At 41.4% G+C, this 19,433-nt stretch overlaps 1 protein-coding gene across 1 annotated transcript in view; it reads left to right on the top strand.

Moving 5' to 3' along the window:
• Positions 1 to 688: 688 nt before the first annotated feature.
• Positions 689 to 19,433, top strand: part of PLA2G15 (phospholipase A2 group XV) — a 196,293-nt gene continuing 177,548 nt past the window's right edge. Inside the window, exon 1 of the mRNA XM_069217260.1 lies at positions 689 to 925. Within this exon, the coding sequence (XP_069073361.1) occupies positions 802 to 925 (124 nt within the window). The 5' untranslated portion in view covers positions 689 to 801. The remainder of the gene's footprint in view (positions 926 to 19,433) is intronic.

The following is a 19,433-nucleotide window of genomic DNA, read 5'->3' as shown; positions in this document are numbered from 1 at the left end:
TTTATGGCTAATTAGTACAGGGTTAAACCAGAAAACCAGGATAAAGTGCAGCTTCCATACTTAAATTGCGTGATTTTAGGCAAAGATCCTTCTTCGTTATCAGGTATGAAAAAGCTTTCAAATATGTGAGTTCAGAATACAAGTTGAACAAAAAAAACTATGTGGTTTGAATTAAAAGACTATACTTTTGCTATATAATAATATGGCCCACATACAGGGTTGACATGACAACTGTCTTTCCTCTTAGTTCATAATGATTCGTAGTTTAAAACTATCACTTTTAATAAAAATTCTGAGTGGAGTGCTATAATGTGAAGTAGTAATGTCAAAAAGTCCACATGTTATAAAAATACATTTTGAAAACATGTTCATGGCTCGGCTCGTACACTGGCTGTTAGAGCCAAGCCAGGCCCTTAGCTCGACTCTGGCTCACCAACTAGAAAGACAACAACGCAGGAGCTTTATTGCAGTAAAAGAGATATAGGGCGCGGCCAGAGTAAACCTCTTTCGTTGACTCTTACAGGCATTCTTGCTCGCGTGACTACTCTTGTCTAGGAAGGTAGCAGGATTGGCTCTTCGTGTCATTCACTGAACGCCTTTGAAGCAAAGGAGGAAGCGCAGTGTCTCGGCGTGCTATTGATTCTGTCTGTTTCGCATCTCGGCGGCCTCTGATTGGTCCTGAAGCTCGCGCGGTCCTCCCCTAGCCCGGCCTTGGACCCGAATAGGTTTAGTTGGTGGTGGTATTCTGCTCCTTTGGATAGTCTCAGAATTTAGCTCCTGTTCGCGGGATGCTTGGGAGAGATGAGCCCCGGCGGCATTACGCTTCCTATAGCCCCGCGCGTTCTTCTGCTTGGGTTATTAATGCTGCTACCACCCGTGGGCTTTGGGGCGCCCACTTGTCCTCCAGGACCACCAGTGGTGCTTGGTAAGTGTGTTATTGTGCCCTGTTTCTAGTGTACGTGCCGGTAGTTACAGCTATAGTTTCATAACCGTGAAGCGGAGTCACGTGCCGATAACGTATTTAAGACTAGCCTACATCCATACAAACTTTAACTTGTTGATTTGTAGACCGTGGCGCACAGCAAGGAAAGCGAGCCTCAGGGAGGGTGGAATCGTCACTGTCCCTGAATATCACATGAAGTGTAAATAGAACCGTTTTCCAATGAGACGTGATCACTCACTGTTGCTCTTTCGCCAGATTCCTGAAATTCATTCAAATACAAGAGAATCTTGTGCCGAGAGAAGCTCCAGGTTACACAGAATGCGTTTTAGCGCGGCCAGCTACCTACCCCAGATCACACAAATACCCACTTGAAGAATAAGGCTTTACCTGTTCAAGATATTTAATCTTCGTGGAAGACTACCCGTGCTCTGCTAAGAAGCTACATGCTGTCTAGGATTGCTGTCTGAGCAGTATTTCAGAGCATTCGAGAACGAATATATGTAAAAAGCGTATTCTTTCCTTCTTTGGCGTCTGGAAGCGCTATAAATTACATTCATATTACGACATTCATATTACTTTATTGTTTAACACACTGCTGCGCAATCACAAGTGTCCATGTTCATTTCCGTAGACTTAGAACCAGACAGGTGTACGATTTTGGGATTTCTGTGATTTGCCAGGGACCTCTTGTAACTAGGGCTGACCACTCGAAAGGAAAGTGAATTTTAAGCCTTCAGACAGTAACTGTAAGAATACGTCACGTGGCGTAACATAAAACGATAAATGATCAAAATTATTTCCCCCCCCACCAGACTATGAAGAGGGGACCCCGAGTCCCCCGTATCTAACAGGTATTCACTTGCTTTGGCGTGAATGGAGCCCCCCTGAATGGTTGGAGCACACTTGCGCTGCGCCCTCCGTGTCTCCCTTACCTAGCCAGAATCCCCCCCCCCCCCCCCCCCCCCCCCCCCCTCACCGGCGTACCTTGGGAATAGGAAGTTTCATAAGCGTTGAAAGTGTGCCTGAGTATGTTAGGCTTCGTACACATACAACACTAAGAGACGGAATTGTACTCATCCCAAATGCTTTCTTTAACAAGGTTGTACAATATTGCCGTTTTTATCTGTTTTTTTTTTTAAATATACACAAGGGACATACAAACTGCTAAGACGATGGCATCATTTTGCAGTGACTTCAGCCACGCTTAGCGAAGAGTACACATTGTTCCTCAGGGTTTCGTCATGGCTATGAGCTGGGTGCCTTTCTAGGTTAGGTAAAGAACACAAATAACTCACTTTCGTGTTACCTGCCAATTGTGCTCCTTGCTTCTAGTCTCTTACTTACTTTTAAAACGAGCATTTATAAAGCTGATTGGTCCGCCTTAACAAGCTGTGCATTTTTTTTGCAAGAATATGCCACAAAACAACATAACTGTGACTGTCATATGCTTGCTTTAAACGTTCTGAATTCAAAGACATTAGTTATGCTGCTGCGCCGCGGAATCCTAGCTGTTATTTATACCAGTGGTTCCCAACCTTTTGACTACTGTGGACCCCCACTTTATCATTACTGGAATCCAGGGACCCCCCTCACTGATTCATTACTGAAAGCTGGGGACATAATCTGTTAATATCATTTAATTTTCTAAGCAGTCGCATACTGTGGTGAATAAAGCTACGAAGTCCACGGCATAAACAGGCTTGAAACACAGCTTTATTACCAGCCCGACCTAGCGTCCAGCCACTCGGGAGAGACAAGGTTCAACTGTCAACTCCCGAACGTTTAGACGCCTGCGTTCGCAAGAACGCGCAAAGAACACAAACATAACATTATCCTCTTCCCTTCACATTAAGTAACTAATAAAGGATGCTAAAAATACCTATATTGTGATTAAGAAAAGAGATCACAAAAAAAACAGAACATCTAAGACAAACCAGTTGTTACATCATTATATAATCCTTCAAATAATTAGGACACTTCCGAGTCCTCATCGGTTGTTCACGAACAGCAACATTTGATTGATTCTCCCTCTCTTGATTTACACTGGTACCTTGTGACTCACACCCTTCAGCTTCATGACAAGTACCATGCCTTACACTAGAAGTAGACACTTGATTTGCACTGGTACCTTGTGACTCACACCCCTCAGCTTCAAGACCAGTACTATGCCTTACACCAGAAGTAGAAACTCCCTCTCCTTCCCAGAAGAAAGAGCTAGAACATTCCTCCTCCACCCGATTAAAATCACACTCTCCACCCCTCTGATAGAAGGCCACATTCCTCACATTCCACTTCTCTCCTCCTTCAATCTCAACATGAAATTTTCCCACCTTCCTCACACAAAACAGGCCTCTAAATTTAGAAACACCCCCCCTCACTCTACCAGACTTGACTTTGACCCAATCTCCAACCCTCAATCCATGTTTGTGCTGAGAGGGTACACAAGTCTTGCATCCACCAGATGCAACCCACTCTTGAAGCCAAGAAGGAATCAATTTAGACCCCACCGATCGTCCCCTCATCACGCGGAAAGGAGAGCTACCAGTAGCATTATGAATCGTGGAACGATAAGCTTGTACAACATCAATTATCATTTTCCGCACACAGCAATGATTAGCCAGAGCTAGTTGTATTGTACCCTTGATTAACCTATTGATTCTTTCAACTATTCCATTACCCTGTGAATAATATAGGGACATCCTCGTATGACGCACTCCACAATTCTTCAAAAATAAACACATCTCATTTGAAGTTAATTGAGTGCCATTGTCTGTGATAAGAACCGTGGGAATACCTTCCTCCAAAACCTTTATGGTTGTGATTGTGGTGATATCACGTACAAACCTAACCACTAACCATCTTGAGTGCACATCTATCACCACCACTGCGAAACGCATTTGAAGCGGAAGTTCCAATAGTGGACCAATAAAATCCAAACAAATTGTGTGCCAAGGTTTTCCTGGATCTTCAATATATCCTTCCACCCTGCCCACACCAACTTTCAACCTCTTTTCACTCTCCTTACACAGCCTACACTGCTCCACCCAACACTTAACCTGACCATCTAAGCCTGGCCACCAAAAAAACTCCTTCAACCTCCTACTTGTCATTCCCTGACCCAAGTGACCCTCATGAGCCATAGAAAATAATTTAAATCTCAACCCAATTGGTGGAATAAAACGCTCACCCCGCATCAACACACTCTCCCCACAACACGACAATTCGTCCAACACATCCAAAAATGGCCTCACAGACGGTGGAAGAGAACTCTCTCTTCTAACCCCTAAAGAAACTAACTTAAAAACACATTTCAGACAATCATCCACAGCACTCTCATGCTTCCATTCTTCCAATGTGAATGTACCTAAACCCCACTCTACCACATCACCAATAGAGGCCACAGCATCATCAGTATCACAACACTTCATCGATTGAGAATCAACTCTCTCCCAATCAAGCGACAACCTAGACAGGCAATCCGCCTGAACATTTTTCCAACCTTGGACATACTCCACACAATCCCCAAATTCTTGTAACCTTGCAGAAAGTCTGGCCAACCTCGCTGACCCCTTCCCCGCACCACCAGCAGACAGTATCCTTAACAGTGGTTTGTGATCACTCCTTAGAGTAAACTCCAATCCCCACAAATACATTCTGAAGTACTCTGTATCCCAGACAGCCGCCAAGGCCTCACGTTCGATAACAGAATAGTTACGTTCTGTCAGGGTCAAAGTTCGAGACGCAAACGCCACAGTCTTTTCACACTTACCATGCATTTGTGACAACACCGCTCCTAACCCAGTACCACTGGCATCCACAGTCAAGATAGAGCGCATATTAATATCAAAAGCTGTTAGGATACCCGCTCCACAAATTTCTTCTTTGATCCTATTAAAACAAATCGCCTGCTCATCAGACCAACAAAACTTACTTCCCTTCCTCAACAATTTCCGTAGGTCCTCAGTTTTACTTGCAAACTTATCCACAAATTTGGAGTAATATTCCACAAGCCCCAAGAAAGACCTCAACTGTTCCTTATCAGTCGAAGCTGGTGCCAGCTTAATAGCTTCCAATAAGCTTTTCTTTGGCTTGATACTCCCATTTGAAATCGAGTACCCTAGGTAGTCAATTTCTTCTACCAGAAAGGTGCACTTCTCTTTATTCAAACTCAAACCAGCCTAATCAATAATCTTGAAAACCTTTTGGAGTGTGATGTTGTGTTCACCAACCGTTTCACCCATCACTAGTACATCATCCTGGAAAAAGAATACACCTTTAACATCCCCAAACAATTTTGCCATCATTCGTTGAAACACACTTGCCGCAGATGCCAAACCAAAAGGCATGCGGGTGAATTGAAAAGTACCTTCTGGAGTGATAAACGCCGTAATGTGTTTGGATTCAGGATGAAGTCTGATCTGATGATAGGTACTTCTCAAATCTAATTTTGAGAAAAACCTACCATCCTTAACCGAGGTTAACAGCTCATTAATATTTGGCAAAGGATAGACATCCACCACAATATTTTGGTTCACAGACCTCAAATCGACACACAATCTCACTTTGCCATCTGACTTCCGTGTAATGACAACAGGAGAAACCCATGGAGAAACCTCCACAGGTTCGATGATACCCTCTTCCAACATGTTGATTATTACTTTCTTGACTTCATCCCTGACAACAAATGGTATTTTACGAGCCTTGTGTTGACTCGGGTGAGCATCATCCTTCAACGTAATCTTATGTACATAACCTTTTAAACATCCCAACTCTTTCTTAAAAACATTACCAGCCCCTTTTAAAATGTCATCCAACTGTATGTCATCAATCAACAAAACCTGATTGGATGTCCTGGGACTGATAACGATGTTGAGATCAAATTGATGCATCCAACCTAGGATGGGTGGACCTTCAACTGCCACATACATTTTCCCAATAACCTTTCTATCCTTGAATTGAATTTCTTTTAACACATATCCCAGCAGTTGAATTTCCACACCTTGATACCCACCCGGGGATATATCTTTTGGCAACAATTTCTCCTTCGCCCACCAACGTTTAAAGAGACTCTCAGGGATTATGGTGTACAAAGAACCAGAATCCACCATGAGGTTCACTTGCACCTCCCCAATATAGAATAGAGCCATTGGTCTAGAGCATCTGCGGTCACTCCCACACACACCGGCATCCTTCCATCCTCAATTGCTAATATCGTGTCCTCACAAGTTGATTCACAGCAGTCTTCCACTATATTTATGCTCGGTTTCAACTCCTGAACAAATCGGTTACCTTCCCTGCACACACGCGCATAATGCCCCCTGCGACCACATTTGCGACACTCCTTATTGATAGCAAAACATTTCTTGGAATCCCCCAAGTGTAAAGTACTGCCACACCGAAAACACTCCTTTCCTTTGCTACCCCCCCCTGGTACAGTTCCAAGTTCCTGTTGAGATCCAGTAGACTCGCTTGATAAAACCATAACCTCTCCAGTTTTCTCTTTCCTTTCTATTTCTTTTATACAACGCCTCGATTCTTCAATAACGTTCGCAAGGTCAATTGCTTCTTGCAAGGTAGGATCCTTTGCCGCCCATAACCTCTCCTGAATTTTTTTATCACGGCACTGAACGATAAGTTGATCACGTATTAGTTCATCTGTCATAGTACCAAACCTACATTTGACTGATAATTCCCTGAGCCTGGACACAAAATCGTCAATGGACTCATGAAAATCCTGGGGTTGCGTATAAAATTTATACCTAGCTAGTACCAAATTGGTTTCCTTAGCAAACCTATTCTCCAACCGTTTAATGGCTTCTTTAAAAACGTCATCCATAGGCTGTCCATTTGGTCCCATGAATGGAGGAAGATATTTAAAAATCCTTTGACCCTCACACCCCAAGGTACTTAAAAGAATAGCCTTCTTCCTTAGAGGAGAAAAACCTTGTCCATCCAACGCTACAATATAATTCTCCAACATTTGTATCCAATCTTCCCAAGGCAAAGTTGGAACACCTGGAAGTGGAAGAAATAATGGTGACAGAGAAATATTAGCCTGGGTAGCCATGGGTCCTGTACATTTTTTTTTTTTACCACTAAGTAGTTACAATAAAGCCCTCAAAATGCACAGTATATTAAGTCACTTCCTCTGTAATGCAAGCTCTTTCCTCCAACTTGTGTTCCTGAGTAGATCAAAGGGTATCCCCTTTTTTTTTATGTTGAAAACACGAAGTTACAAATTATTACAGTTGCCAAGTAGACGCTCAGGCTCAACAAAGTAAAGAGCGTCTAAGATTTCACATTGCTGGAATGCTGGCACGTCACCGGCCAATATGCAGAGCGTCTAAAGTTGCATCGGAGACACAAACAATCTGACACGCTGCCGGCCAATGTGCGAAGCGCTCCTGGTTGCCTAGGAGACACTGATACACCAGCCCACTCCACAGTAGCCAGCAACCAAAAGCAGTCTAAAGTATGGCAAGTATAGCCCCAAATCCGTGTTCTCACACAAGAAGCGCCAGTGACACCAAGTTGCTTCGTTAACAGTTCAGGGGAGAATCACGCCACCCCCACCGCCAGGAAATTAATCCGAAGAGACACCGCCGCTGAAAACCGCCACAGGACAAAACAAGATCCTCAACGTCCAGCAGCCGCTGCCGACATCCGGAACAAAGAGAACAGCAGAAATAGAATCCAGGGCTGACCTAGGTCGCGCAAAACTCTTGTCGCCAAACTGTGATTAATAAGGCTACGAAGTCCACGGCATAAACAGGCTTGAAACACAGCTTTATTACCAGCGCGACCTAGCGTCCAGCCACTTGGGAGAGACAAGGTTCAACTGTCAACTCCCGAACGTTTAGATGCCTGCGTTTGCAAGAACGCGCAAAGAAAACAAACATAACACATACCCCCTGAGGAGGCTTTGCGGACCCCCAGGGGTCCCCGGACCACAGGTTGGGAACCACTGACTTATACTATATAGTGGATTCTGCGCTAGAGGTCAATGGATCGAAGTGACATAGGTTTGAGGGGATGTCATCAACGAGTAATGTAAGCATCAACAATAATCGACATAAACAAAGATATTGAACTTCAAACAATAACCACACCAGTTTATTAAGAAGAGTTATAAAATTTATTTCCCTAGATTAACAACGCTAAGGTCACTAAAATAACTCTCAAACACAAATGGTAAGCAAATAAAATTAATAGTGGTTGATTAGAACGTCTTATATTTCTCTGTTTAATCAAAACAACTAAACAAATGATCTCCAAGAGAATTACACTTATTAATAATACCATGACTGGTAATAATGGCAAAGTATATATTGTACAACATTCAAAAGATGTCAATGTAAGTCTTGAGCATTTCAAGTTAATTCCCTCACTAACCACAAATTAGCATTAACATGTTAGGCTTCATGTAAAAAGAATTTAGAAACACAAATTTAGAACAACTCTTTAACTCCGGTTATTATTAAACAAAAATTATTAATATGCAGCAATCAAATTATAAGTTGCAGCTGGTACCTGGAAAGCAAAAGAGACACATATAACATCACAATGTCATACGTTACCAAAATCGATAGCAACAAGCAGTCTACTTCAGTAAGGGGACACCATCAGGTATGTCTTCAGAAGAATAGGGCCTAACAACAGCTAAACCCACAGTGCTACAGGAACACAGGAATCTCTCTCCTCATCTCATCTTCTGACTCTAGAGAAGCCTACCTAGGTTGTTATACTAATCTCTAAAAAGCTTATGATTGGTCAGTTCATGGGGTGGTTAGGTTCCCACCAATAGAAAACTAAATTGATAACCTAAAATATGACAATACTACATTAACTAGAATATATTCTCAACAGTAACTTTTCCTCTTCCGTCTCGTCTGTAGGTCCATTGTTCCTTCTCGCCCCAAACTTTTCTTCTCAGGAAGAAACTTTTACTGTTACAAACTCCACTTCCATCCTCAGGAAAAAATCAGTAACATTCTCAAACAATAGAACATTCACCTTATGCAATGCTCGGATAAAACATGGCCCTGTAAGACATAATTCAAAAACTGACTAGGGGTAGCTGTGGACACATCTATTAAAGCACCGAATGCACTTTTATGCAAGCATTGAATTATGGAAAATAACCACAACATTTAGTTAGAATTTTGCTCAATTAGGAACAGAAAATGAACTATGGGGACCATTTTCAAAAGTCACCTGTTTTACATGTTAATCTATTATACATTTAGTATACCAAAATCATTAATAAACATATTAGGAAATTCACACTCTCACAGTTAATAATACAGTATCACTAGTAATGTTCGTTAAATAACAAGCCTTTGTCTTGTGCCATGAATTTGATTATTTTTCTTATTTAAGGAGACAAGAATACATTACCCAGTGCTCAGATCGCAGTCCCCTAAAATGTGTCACAAAGACGCACAATTCAGTGGGTATAGGGAGAGAGTGTGACTAATAGGGTAAGGCAATAACTATATATAGGGCAAATACAGTTTTGGAGATTACCACCAGACGTCGGTTAGGAAAACCTCTTGTGGACAATAACAAATTTACAATAAGGTTAGAGCCCGCCCACTGATTATCATTGGCTGGCTATCTTGTCACTCTCATTTGCTTGCTTATTATTCAGTGGCTTTCCTACCTCTTGTGTATGCCCCTCCCACGGAGCAAAGCCTCTTGACCATCCCTTTTACTTGTTGACTTGTATCCTTCTACTGCTCGCAGTCAGGGAACTACTCTATTCTCTTTCGGCACTCCACGAGCATCTGTGTTTTGTGGCTCACTCCCTTGGTTGCTGCTTCCTCGTCCTGTGCTTTGTATTGCTCTCCACACCTCCCAGCTTGTCTGTAAATTGCCACAACAGGTGTATTTTGTCCCAGGTCTGACTAAAGGACACACTTTAAGGCTTTGTTTTTCTCTCCAGAATTTCACATATTGTATGAATGTACAGACCTTGGCATATAAATGCCTTTATTGCAGTGGGGGAGAGATGGCTACTGCAATTACCATTGAGGCAGAAGTGACCTGTGAGAGAGGCATTCTGCTGAAACATGTTTGGTAACTGTTCGTCTGTCAATTATTAGATCTCTTTTTGCACTGCAATGCTTTAGTGTTTCTTTTGGATAGTGCCAAGATTGCTAAATTACATTTATATATTTTTTTAAACGGTCAAAATAAATTAAATAATTTTGAAACTTTTCCGATGGGATTCTATTTTATGTCCTGGCTTTAGTTGTTTTCTATGGAAGGGTGTTGTAGTACCAGTGGTTGGCTATGTGTCCTACTGGGCTTACCCCAAGTCTAAGCTGGAGTAAATTTACTACTATTTGGCATTTTGGCTGTAGAAACTTTAGAAGTGCAGTGTGCGAATAGCAATGGGTTACTCCTTTTTGGGAGTTTTGTCTGCATGCCCCTCCACCCCCCTCCCAACACACACACACACACCCCTCCTTATATCCCCCTAAGTCCCTTCCATTTATTAGCAAGAATTCCCCTTTTTCTGGCCACTCCCCTGGTCTAGCTCACATTCACTACTATGTAGTAAACTTACATGTGTGAGGGTCTACTCATAGAAAAGGTAGGAGGTATGGATATTTACGCTTGTGGGTTTGTGAATTGCATTTTCTATTCAGTAAGTAGTATTACCTTAGGTACTACAAAATGCAGTTTGTGAATCAGGCCCAATGTGTTTAAGTAGGATTCATATATCTAATTGCAGTTTTGTGCCACCCAGTTAATTTCTCCTGCATTAGATGTGAATTGATTTAACTCAATCTTTTCTTCTGTAACCATAGCTCCAGTGGACTTGGCAGTTTACTCGGTTAGTAAGAATCTTCCTACGTCATCATCTCCTTAGTTGTCAACCTAGCATGCTTTTCCTGGACCTTCAACTGCAACGTACGGTACTCAGAAGTAATTTTAGTTAGGGCTGATACACTCCTACCAAAGTTGCTAGAGTTAGTCTTTCATTCTTCCTCCTTTTTCCTCCCCTTTTTTTTTTTTACCCTTTTCGCAAAATGCTCTTAACTGTTTATTTATTTTCTTCTTTGTTGTAATACTTTCAAGTGACCTTTGAGTACAGGATGCTATCCCCCCCCAAAACTGGCGGCAGGTTATGCTTCTGGTTTTGAATGTTTGTGAGCAAGGAGTTTATTGATGATATAAGGAGATACAAACGTTTTCCTGCTCTTCTTGCACCATTTGATGTTGGAGGCTCCATAAATTATATTTACTTGAGATCTCTAAATAGTATTATCCCAGGCTGTGGATCAGAGTTAGGATCTAAAGTACCCTCCTGCTTTTAAGTGTGTTCTCGCGTACACATCAATAAAATTGGGACCATATAAAGTGCCATACTATCATATCTGGCCACTGATTGAGCACTTTTTTACATTTATTTTGTGTTTGCTATTCACAGGAGCTTTTATTAAATATCATATCCTTGTTCTCTGTAATATTCCGCCACTCCTTTTACTTGAAGTAACAGGCAAAGTGAGACAGTGCTTCACAAGCTAATATCCCATCACCCTGTCTCCCTGGCCCTGGTTTGGCCACAGAGTAATAGTTTTAAATTTTCCAATGTTCCCTCATGGTTTGAAGAGTTTTAGCACTGATTTTTACTGGAGGCTGAGGTGTTTAATATTTTAACATTCATTATTTTCTTGATAAGGTGTGGTTTGGTAATAGTTCTCTTTACTAAACGATCTGTGCCAGCTGAGACATTGTCCCCACCCTTTCACAATCTCTCCGTCTCTCTCTCTCTCTCTTTCTCTCTCTCTCTCTATCTCTCATATGGAGTTTAATAAAATATCTACTTGTCCATGGGACAGGTCGCTTTATAAATCTATTTGTCCTGTAAAATAAATCGACTTGTCCCTTTGGTGCAACATAGTGTGACGATAAAGTGTTGCAACAATCTCATTAATATAAGTGCTCTGATAATAGCATCTCTGATTGAGCTAGGGCTCGTACAATCATGTGAGTTTTAATTGTAGCAAATCCTGCATTTTGCCAGCTTTCCACAGATCTACATTCTGGGGTTGGAGTTGGCATTAAGTAATAATTCAAGGGTTGGAATGCACTTTGGAGTCTGTGCAAACCTACTAACTTGAATGTTTTAGGGGGTTTCACCTGCGCTTCTCTAATTTTTTACCATACTGAGAAGGGTTGAAAATGTACTCCTGACAAGGGCAGAAATATAACTTCTTCCATGGGTGAGTAAAAAGTGGTTGGATGCAAAGTGACTTTGTAAACACTCAACACATTTTCGCATGAGCAAATGTACACATGAATTATTTTCTTGTGCTAAAATGCATTCACACATTTTCTAGAAGTGAGATTTCCTGCCCTACTTCTGTAAATTCTTAATAATTCATGAAAGCTGTAATTCTGTACAAATGCAAGGGCATGTATTATGGGTGCACTTTTTGATTTTATTTAGGATTTGGGCCCCCTAATTAGGTCTTGAGTTAACCAAGACCTTTTGTTTTTATTAAACATCTTTATCTATCTATAGACTCCCTTCCCTGTGAATGGCAGCATTCTGCTCTTTCACAGGAAGCATATATGTACACAAAGTAGTTTATTCAGTGCCAGAGACTACTGTAGCAATGTTTGCTTTTAGAGACAAAAACAAATATTTATTTTTTTCCAGTATTTGTTATAATGGTGAGGTCTTGGTAGCCTCTACAGCAATACAGTTTTGCAAAAAACCTTGTGAAAACAAGACACAAATTGACAAAACCAAAAGGCTGAACACCATTGTTAGATCTATTGACTTTGCCAATGATTGTTTTTTTTTTCATGCAAGGGGGAGAAAGCACACTGCATCTCATTTCAGCACAGTCCACCCCATTGCAACCTGGTAAATGCAGTACACTTACTTCAAAGGTGCTTTAGGTTTTCACCAATGTTGGTGCAGATAGTGCTGTTATCTCTAGATATGTGTTTCTGGGGTTAGCCCTTCATAAGTAGTAGAGAGCAGAGAAAAGTAATCTTGGGTTGCTGGTATCCTGCCAAAGTATTCAGAGGTCACAGTACCACTCCACAGGCACACAAGTGCATCCCAAGTGAGTTCATTGGCTCCAGGGAGCTTTTTAAACACAAGGGGGAGGAAGCACACTGCCTCTCATCCAAGCACAGTCCAGGGCTCCCATCTGTTTCCTGTTTAAAAAGATTCCCTTGAGCCAGCAAACTGACGCGCTTTGGTTGATGCACCTATGTATCAGTGAGTGATGCCGAACCTGAGAGGATCTCGGCAGCATTTCCAGCAACCCTAGAAAAAAAAGCCTGCTGATCTCTACTGATGAAGGGCTAAACTCAGAAACGCGTTCTAGAGATATGCAGCACTAGCTGCACTCACTAAGGTGAAAAACTACAGACTACTAATGAAGTACGCGCAACTTTGTACTGCATTTACTATAATGCAGTGAGGCAAACTGCATGCTGGAGTGTGAGGCAGTGTGCTCCCAACTGTTTCCTATTGTTTTTCTTGTTTGTCATGATCTTGTTGAAGTTGGTTGATTTTTTCCATTATGAATATTGGTTGATTTTCTATTATGAATATTTTGTTGGGAATGCTACCACTCATCAACACATTTTAGTAGATGATGCTTCAAAGAAATGGTATCTAAAATTACACAGTAGTTTAGCAAAAATTTTTTTTCAGAGTTGCATTTTTTTGTAAACATTTAATTTGAAAGCAAAGACTCCTCAATCTTGCTTTTACATGTCTGCAAATATTTGCATCTAATCGGAGATCATTCTGGGAGCATTATATGTAGTCTCATATTGTTAACATGTACACATTTTTATACTGGGACCACTGTCAGCAGTGCAGTCCGAGCTAACAACATTTCCTTAGAGTGCTCACCCTAATAATAAAGGTTTTGCATTAATGAACCGTATATATGCAAGTTCGAACATCATTAATGCAGGAGCACAAATATTACCTTAACTGCAGACAGTGCTCTTCCCTGATCCCTAATGTGGTACTGTAAATATATATCCACACAAAACGGGAAGCAAGGAACTCTGGGTAAGTTCCCAAGTTTCGATGGTGAGCAGCTCCTTTATATGGAACACCCTACAACACTAGCAACACTCTGAAGCTGCTCACTCAAATGTCTGTTTATCTAGTAGTGTGTTAAGTTTAGGATTAGCACAGTACCATCCAAGCCAAGTTGAAAAATGACAAAAGCCTTTTCCCACTCCAGGCACAGTATTACTGCTTTGGATTGTTAAATACCTTCCAAGCCAACCTGGAATGAATAAAAGTGACCCCTTACACTTTTCGCTTTAGTTAGAGCTTATAAAAGAGGTACAGCTTTGTCCAGAAACAATTCACTACCCAGTACAGAATATCAATGAGCAAATTACCAAAACCTTTGTTAATCTTGTCTTGTTAATGTTCTGTACTGGTAGTGGTACGGGTGCAACTCTTGTCCACACCAAAATTGTTTCCCATTTAGTGCCCGAGTCATGATCATCCTTATAAAATGTCAGAGTGACTAGCAGTGGATTGCCCTTGAGTCTCATCTAATCTAACCGGCGAAGTAAGACATAAATTGAGAACATCTAGAATGACAGGAGAGCTGTCAAGATTGAATACGAGCAGATTCTCGGAACTTATGGTGGTAGTATTGGACTGCGCTTTATCAATGAATCTCGATTCCTCTTCATTTGCGGTCCTAATAGCTGGAAATTATTCATTTGACTCCAGTAGATTATTGTAGTTTAGTTGTTGCTTGCACCACAGCAAAACTGTGGGGATTTGAGTTCTTATGCTTGACACACAGTTCACTTGATGAAGTTAATTGTTAATATGATGCGGTGATAGTAAAGTCCCTCTTTCAATTGGTAAAGGCTCTCTTTACATTCCTATATTTCTATCCATGATGTTCAGAATGCTCACCTTTTGATTGTTTTAAGCAGGATCCATTTTATTTCTGCTGATTACAGGGTCTATCCCTAGTAAACCTTTCTGTTCTAACATAAAAAAAATGCACCTCCTCGTCGGGCTCCAGAATCAGGCCACACCTTTTTCCTTTTTGCGCAAATGGCATACCGGCATGCACTTTGCGTTGTTGTAAATTAAGGATCAGATGTATAAAGGTTGGCAAAAAGTCTTTGCAAATTGAGCACTAGGTTTTTGTCAATCATGGTTTTGTGAACTGACCTATGTACTATTAGGTATTTTTGCACAATCACCATTCGGAGTGGGCTGCAGTTCGTCAACCGCATTACTTTTCAAAAGGTAAGCTGTAATTTGCAACTTGCTGTATCTGAATGTTGACACAGGGGTGGCAGCAGGGTGGCCTACTGTGGGTCATGCCTAGGATTGCATTTAAATTAAGTGTGTGTATTTTTTTTATATATATTTTTGATGATCTGGGATTACTTGAAAGAATGGGTAAGGTTGATAATAGTACTAAAATATTCAAATACATAAAAAATATGTTGGCTATTTGATTAAAATTTGTAAAGTCGCTTGTTGTCCCTTATGACGTGTGACTGAATGAAGATGAGCGTGCAGCCTCCAAGAATGCTGTCAACCATCCTGTTTGTTTCAGGCCTGGGCAAATCTCAGGTGCTTTCCTTTATAGAAATTACGCACAAATGTAGGCAAAACTACTTAAAATGCTAGTCTCTCATTCATTTCACATAAAAATAGCATAACATAGCATTTGAGACATGAGCAACAACCACTTCAGTTTGTTTGCTTTGTTCGCATGCTCACGCAATAGGATTTTTACCTGAATGAAATCTCAATTACATGACCTTGTATATTCTCGGGCATTACGCGTAACACCTGTATCGTAAAATACTGAAGATTATGCTTGTGTAAAGGAAATCTCACCCTTTGTTTCTTTTCTGTTTTCCGTTGTCTCATATGATTTTACAGTTAAACAGCTAAATAGCAACAATATAACTTATCATTTGAATTGCAGTACTAGTCCTGTGTGTGCACCCTACTCCAGTGATCCAGTAAGATATTGCTCAAGCTGGTTCTCTTTCTTAAAGCAAACTCCTGACCATCACCACCTTAAAAAATATATATATATTTTAAATCTTGGATGCGTTCTGGTAAATGTATCCTGAAACAGTTTGATACCATCTCAAGACTATAATGCTTGGTGACAAACAGGGTACTTCATGAATGCATTTTTCTATTCTCATCCCCAAATGTAATAGAATACTTTTTTCATCCGGTTGCTAAACCTTTATGTAAATAAAATGACTCCTACAGTATGCAGTTTTTTCAACAGGTGTGGGCAATGGCAGTAGATCTGGCTTAGAACCGAAAGTATCAGGATGCTTCCACCCATGCAGTCACTCTGTATCCATTCATGTAGTAACATGCCTTAAAACACTTTTAAAATATTGCTAGACCTGCAGGTCTAGTAACTCTAAATTATCTACTCGACCCACTATATGGTCACAGTATTTTCTTTTCTAATTAGCAACCCTTCCATTTCTAAAATCTATAGGCCACCATACTGCTAACAGGAAACCTCCAATGGTCACTAACATACTTCCCTGGGAAATGAACCATGTGTTTCAGAGATGATGATGACTTGGCAGGATACCAGCAACTTGGATACACACACAAAACTCAAACACAGGTGGTGAAAAAGGACCTCAAGGCAAAGTTTCAAGTACTTACCTTTTAGTAATGCTTCTTCTAAGAAGCACTACAAACAGGTGTTACTATTAAGAAACTTACAATTGAATTTACTGTTATTTTATTTTAATTTTGTTTTTTTGGGGGGGGGGAGGGAATGGGAGGCTGAGCCGTCATCTTTGGTTTTGAGTATCTTTTATTACTGCTGCTTTTCATCATTGACTGCTCAATTAATTGAAGACCAGAATGAGTTTCATTGAGAGTTTAACTAGCTTGACAGTAAACTAACATTCAAAGTGGAACAGTAAACATAGTAAAAGTAGATCAAGCACTGTATTTTGACTTGGTCAACACATCTCAAGTGCCTCACTGTGTGAGTCCCCAGTGATCAGCCTCATTCATAGTAAAAGCTTACTTTGCTTCCATATCTTGCAAACCTTATTCTTGCTCTCCAAACATATCAGGTGATCTGACTCCCTCCACTGAGTAGAGTATTTTGCCTGACATAGTCTTTTGTGTGGTGTCTCTAAGCAGGTGAGACATAAAAAATAAGTCTCTTTCTCTATGAAGAAGGTAATTGGCATGGAGTTATACTAGAGTTCTATGTATTGGAGTGTGCCAGTGGCGACTTAGTTGGGCCAGTTGCAAAGTGCACAGTTGTAATAAGAAATTCATTTCATGGACGTCCTACCTTGTCCTCTGAAGAGAACTTTTATTGACAAATGCTGAGCAAGGCTTGAGGTTAAGCGCAGAAGACATTAGCCATGTAACTTAATAGCAGGTCAAACTCTATGTGGTTTATTTGACTGATACACAGCTCATAATATGTACAGTGCATGCCCTGTACAGCTCTTGTAGTGCACAATTATCCTTTCTAACCCAGCCTATTTCCCTCACACAGTTCAGGTTCTGCACAGCTCTAACCTGCAACAACTCATGCTGCTTGCGCAGCCAATAGCAGGAATACAAATCTTTAGCCATGTACCACTCAATCCAACTGCATACTTTACATACGGGATGGCATTGTCTTCTACAGTGCAACTCATATTCTGCATAGTTCACGTATGCCCAATTCCTTGCCCTTGAAATACATGACATCCCACCCAGCTGATATTGTTCTGTTATGCAGATTTGTGGAGTGCAGTATCACCCGGGAGTGCACCCTGATACTGAGCAGGTGTGAGTTTAGCCACAGGTAGGGCCTAATGGGACTACTTCAAAAGCTAGATCTTCAGCTTCTTGCGGTATTCAGGAAGTGAGGAGGAGGCTTGCATGTGTAGCATCGTTATATGTTTTAGGAATGATGTAGGAGAAGGCACAACCGCTGGATCTTGTTTTCCATATTCATGGGATGTGTGCAAGTAGGAATTGAGATGAGCGGAGGTGTCTGGAAGGTTTGTGAAAGCAGATGCGCTGTAGAGGTGTGCTGGGGCAGTGTTATGTAGTGCTGTGAAAGTGTGGGTGAGGAGTTTGAGTTGTGCTCATTTATGAATAAGGTGCCGGTGGAGCTCATTCGGGTGTTATGTGAGTGCGGTGTGGGAGGTTGAAGGTGATCTTGGCTGCTGAGCTCTTGATGGTCTGCAGCTTTCTGGTGATTTTTGTTGTTGTTGTTGATCCCAACATAGAGGGTGTTAATATAGTTTCACCCTGCTTGTGACTAGGGTGTGTATGATGATTTTCTAAGTGCTGATTGGGAGACATTTGAAAATCTTCCTCAGCACTTCAGGGTATGGAAGCATGAGGCAGTGACTGCACTGACATGTGGAGTTTGCAGTCTATGATGATCCTGAGGTTCTTTGTGTAGGTGATGGGATGGATGTTGGTCCTATCTCTGTTGACCAATAGGTGGAGTCCCAATGTGATGTGCTTTTCCCAATTATCATGATTTTGGTCCTGTTGGTCTTCATCTTTAGACAGTTGATCTTCATCAATTTCAGTCATTGAAATTGATCTAGGTACAGTGCATCTTGTCCATGAGGGAGAGAATGAGTTGTATGCCATAGGCTTTGAAGCGGACGTTGCTGTTGTGAAAGCGAATTATGCTGGCTAGAGGGATCATGTATATGTTTAAGATGATCTGGCTTGGGGAGGATCCTTGCTGAACCCCGCAGAAAAGGTTTCTGTTGTTTAAGGTACACAGTCCCAGTCTGACTGACTGGATCTTTCCAGTCAGGAAGGAGCAGATCCATCGGAATGCATGTCATTGGATTACGATGTTGTGGAGGCATTGGATGAGGGAGGAGTGCGAGACTGTATCAAAGGCTGCAGAGAGATCCAGGAAGATGAGGGCCGTCTTGTCGCCTCCATCCAGAGTCATGCGGATGTCATCCATGGCAGCACTGAGGATAGTAGCTGATGAGTTGGTGGTCGTTGAGGTATTTGGTGAGGCGTTTGCTGCTGATAATCTCTAAGATCTATGCCGGGAATGGTAGCAGTGAGTTTAGTGTATAGTTGGGAAGTGTTGAAGAGTTCGCAGAGGATTCCTTAAACAAAGGAAGGGCAGTTGCATGTTTCGAAGTATCTGGGAAGGTTGCAGAAGAGGTAGAGGCGTTATTATTGTGAGTATCGCAGTGATGGGTTGCAGTCTTTTGTGGTAGGCATGATGGGGAAAGGAGTTCGATAAGGATTGGGTCCCTGAGTGGATGGATTTTATGGTGACAGTGATTTCTTTTTTTTTTTCTTCTTTTTTTCTGGGTGATGGCGGCCCATGTGGTTACTATTGGTTATTTTGGTAAGATAAGGAGGCATTGGGCATGGTCTGTCAGGGCCAGTTGTGGTTTGAAGTTGTTGTAAATGGCAGTTATTTTGTTAGTGAAAAATTGAGAGAGAGATTGTTGCTGAGGTCCT

Source organism: Pleurodeles waltl, chromosome 12, assembly GCF_031143425.1.
Source record: "Pleurodeles waltl isolate 20211129_DDA chromosome 12, aPleWal1.hap1.20221129, whole genome shotgun sequence".
Lineage (NCBI taxonomy): Eukaryota > Metazoa > Chordata > Amphibia > Caudata > Salamandridae > Pleurodeles > Pleurodeles waltl.
The sequence above is the reverse complement of the archived record's forward strand: the minus strand, read 5'-3'. Positions and strand labels throughout refer to the sequence as shown.